Below are 3,381 nucleotides of genomic sequence, written 5' to 3' on the forward strand. Positions count from 1 at the left end.
AAAAAAAAAGATCCCTGAGAAAAACCGTCATGAATCCACTAATACCCTATACAAGTTATAATACCATCTTCAATAAATATTAATAAATTTAGTTACATAGATTTTACCCAAAAAAATCCCTTTTTAAAAGACTAATTCAAAATTTCTAAAGAAAATATCATTATGATTGAATTTAAACTTTACCGTAGTGGTGCCATCTACAGACAAATAATCTATCTTTAAAAGTATTACAAAAAAAAACTTATAATAAATTTCAATTTATTACAGTTAGTAGATAACTTAATGATTTTCAATGTGTAACAAAAAGTGTAATAATATTTGTTTTATATCAAAAGATGATGCATATGAACTAGACAGTAATAACTCATTATTAATGTGAAACATCAACAACAAAAAATTATGTCTATGTATATTTCTTTCTTCTCATTACTTTACAAATTTTTTATTAATTCAAATTGCATTAAATTTCAAGGTATTGAAAGGAGACCTTTATTTCTGCAAAATATTGCTGAAGCAATTAGATTTCAAATTCAGTCATTCATAACCTGTTAGTTCAGCTTGTATTCATAACTTAATATTTTGTTGTTTCCATTTATGAATTCTATAGTATTCACATTGTGGTAAATAGTCCTGTGAATTTCTTAAATTATTTCTGCCCGACTTCCATATAAACATAGGTGCAATTTCATCTAAACAGCTGTTTTTTTTCTTTTCTTTTTTTCCAGAGATTTAAGCATTCTTTGCACTCTTTTTCCCCCCCATAAGCTTTGAATTTTCAATGGTTAGCTCATAAATTATATTTAGCTAATATGGTTTTTAAGCTATAATATTTAGTTGATAGTTTAAATTAAATTAAAAGAGGATGCATTGAATTCATTTCTATGGAAACACTTGTAATTTTTCTGTATGGGCAACTTTAATAAAAAAAAAATTGGCTTAGTAAAATTTAAAATATAGATTCATTTCTCAGTAAAAATTTTCAATAAAATAACTATATGATAAAAAGTGGATCAAATCAAAAACGTTAAAAAAATTTAAAGCATTTTTTTTTAATAAACTTTTGTTGAAGAGTTTTTATATGGGGTGGGGTGGGGGGTTAGAACTTTTGGACAGGCAAAGTAGGCAGTTAGCTAAAAAAATATCAGGAATTTATTATCCAGAAAATGATACACTTATATAGTTTTTAAAAAAAATCAGTTTTTTTTTTTAATATTTAATATCAATTTTAATTTACGGCTTTGTACATTATCCAACAAATTCAACCTAATTTTGCTTAGGGGATGGTCATTATACAACTTAAAATTAGTAATAAAAATACCTTTTGGTCAAATACCCTATTTTTTTTTAAAGGTTTGTACTTAAGTTCTTTTATTTTCATCTTAAAATTATCTTGAAATTTGTTGAAGTAGTTCTTTAAACATTAAGTTTCAACTGCTACTTAACTAAATATAAAGGTTGTCTTGTTTCAAAGCTTTGTAAGTTTTAAAGACCAAAGTTTTAGAGTTTTCTAGAAATTTAATTATTTATTTTAAATTAACAATTTAATCATGAAGTTATTTACTGAAATATTTTTTTTATATTATACATTTATTTGGCTTCATTAATGCCTAACATAATTTATATTTTCTGTACTTATTAAGGGTTGGTGTGGAAGAAGATCATGAAATGCTTCAATTTGGAAGTCTTAGAACAGTAAGTATATTTGTATGTATGTACACATCTAGGGGTGGTTTAATGGTATCTATCCAACCTAAATTTTATTAGTATATAATTACCATTATTTGCGAAATATTTTTATAATTAATGAGTAAAATTGAAATAACAATAGTTATTGATCATATAAAACACTAGATATATCAATGTAGCAAGAAAACTCAAAATATGTGAAATTTTTCGTTGGGGTAATAGAAGTAGCATTTAATAGCTAGCAGTTTCTCGCATATAAATATTCAATTCTAAAGATTTAAATTTTAAAGTGATTAATATTCAAATCTTCTGAAAATTCGTGTCCTATGTCAGTTGTCTGCAATAGTGATAAAAAAAAAAAAAAAACTTGCCTCCTGCAAAAAATATAAAATGATGCATTGTATGCCTTTTTAGTGTATACTGAAAATGAATAATTTTATTATTACAAATTAATTAAACTTTTGCTATAAAAACTTTTCGGCTTTATTTATTTATTTTTTATCTAGGTGGGGTATCGAGTAAGTATCGTGTGTTATTTCTACCAAGTTTTTTTTTTGCACCCGGGAGGAATCAGTTGCTAAAGTAGTTCTTATGTTTTTTTTAGATTAATTTAAAGCTTCTTAAGCATTATTTAATTTTTATTTGTGAAAGTACTTGCTCATTTTTAATTTTTGTATATTAGCGCTATGTGCTGATGTAGGCAAAAATTTTTTGTCATTTCCTGGTTTTGTTAGTCATCCAAATATTTGTTTTTTTAATTAAAATAGGTCATTAGTTTATGCCCTAAAAGGAAATTTTTAATGGAAATTGATTAAATTGAAATATTTTTACATAAAAATTACAAAAAAAAAAGGTTTTTCCAAATTACATAAAATTAAGAAATTCGTGAAAATTAAATTATTTGTGAAATATGTTTTGTTTTTCTACTTATTGTACAATTGTTTGTTAATAAATTAGGCATTTTTTTACTAGTAATAACATTTGTCACTAATTTCCTTTCTTTTTATGTAAAAATTCAAAGATTGCTTAAAATTCATTTGGACAAAATAACAGACTTTCAAATGTCTTGTAACAACATTAAAATGTGCTCCTAATAAGTTTATTACAAAGCCTGAAAGTAAAAAGTAATTAAAAAAACAGTGATCTAAAAAACTTATTTTTGTTTTTTAAAAAAATCACAGTTTAAAAAAATTATCCTAAAAAATCATTTTTACTATGACGTGAAAATTATTATTATTACCTCATCAAATCTGTTTAACTTTACTTTTTATTAAGAAAGTATTTTTTTAAAAGAATTGTTGGAAAAATTATTGACCAAAAGCCTGAAGTTTCTAACGCGAGCACAGTGCTGGTTGCCTTACCCTAGAATTTGTAAAATATGCAGAACAGAAATAGCCATTTGAATATGCCTTATATTCATAAAAAATGTTGTTTTTAAGTAAAGAAAATTTTAATGATCCTGAAGAAGATGCAATGGGGAATTTAATTTAAAAACAAAACTCATTAAAGCTATTTTATTTTAAGCAATCCAATGTTACTTATTTTATCATATTTAAGTTTCTATTCTGGTACACAATTATACATTACATTGAAATACTACATACTAATACTACATACTACATTAAAATAATTTTCAATATTAAATGTATATTTTAAAACTTATACATTTGGAATTTCTTTTTTTTTTTTTTTTTT

General features: G+C 23.9%; 1 protein-coding gene across 3 annotated transcripts in view; it reads left to right on the forward strand.

Annotated features, from left to right (window-relative positions):
* LOC107439102 (Na[+]/H[+] hydrogen exchanger 3) overlaps window positions 1-3,381 on the forward strand; it is a 46,891-nt gene that overhangs the window by 23,670 nt on the left and 19,840 nt on the right. For all 3 annotated transcript variants that reach the window (XM_043046637.2, XM_071184395.1, XM_071184396.1), the window contains exon 13: window positions 1,641-1,692. In XM_043046637.2, the coding sequence (XP_042902571.1) occupies window positions 1,641-1,692 (52 nt within the window). The remainder of the gene's footprint in view (window positions 1-1,640; window positions 1,693-3,381) is intronic.

This window comes from Parasteatoda tepidariorum, chromosome 8 (genome assembly GCF_043381705.1).
Source record: "Parasteatoda tepidariorum isolate YZ-2023 chromosome 8, CAS_Ptep_4.0, whole genome shotgun sequence".
Lineage (NCBI taxonomy): Eukaryota > Metazoa > Arthropoda > Arachnida > Araneae > Theridiidae > Parasteatoda > Parasteatoda tepidariorum.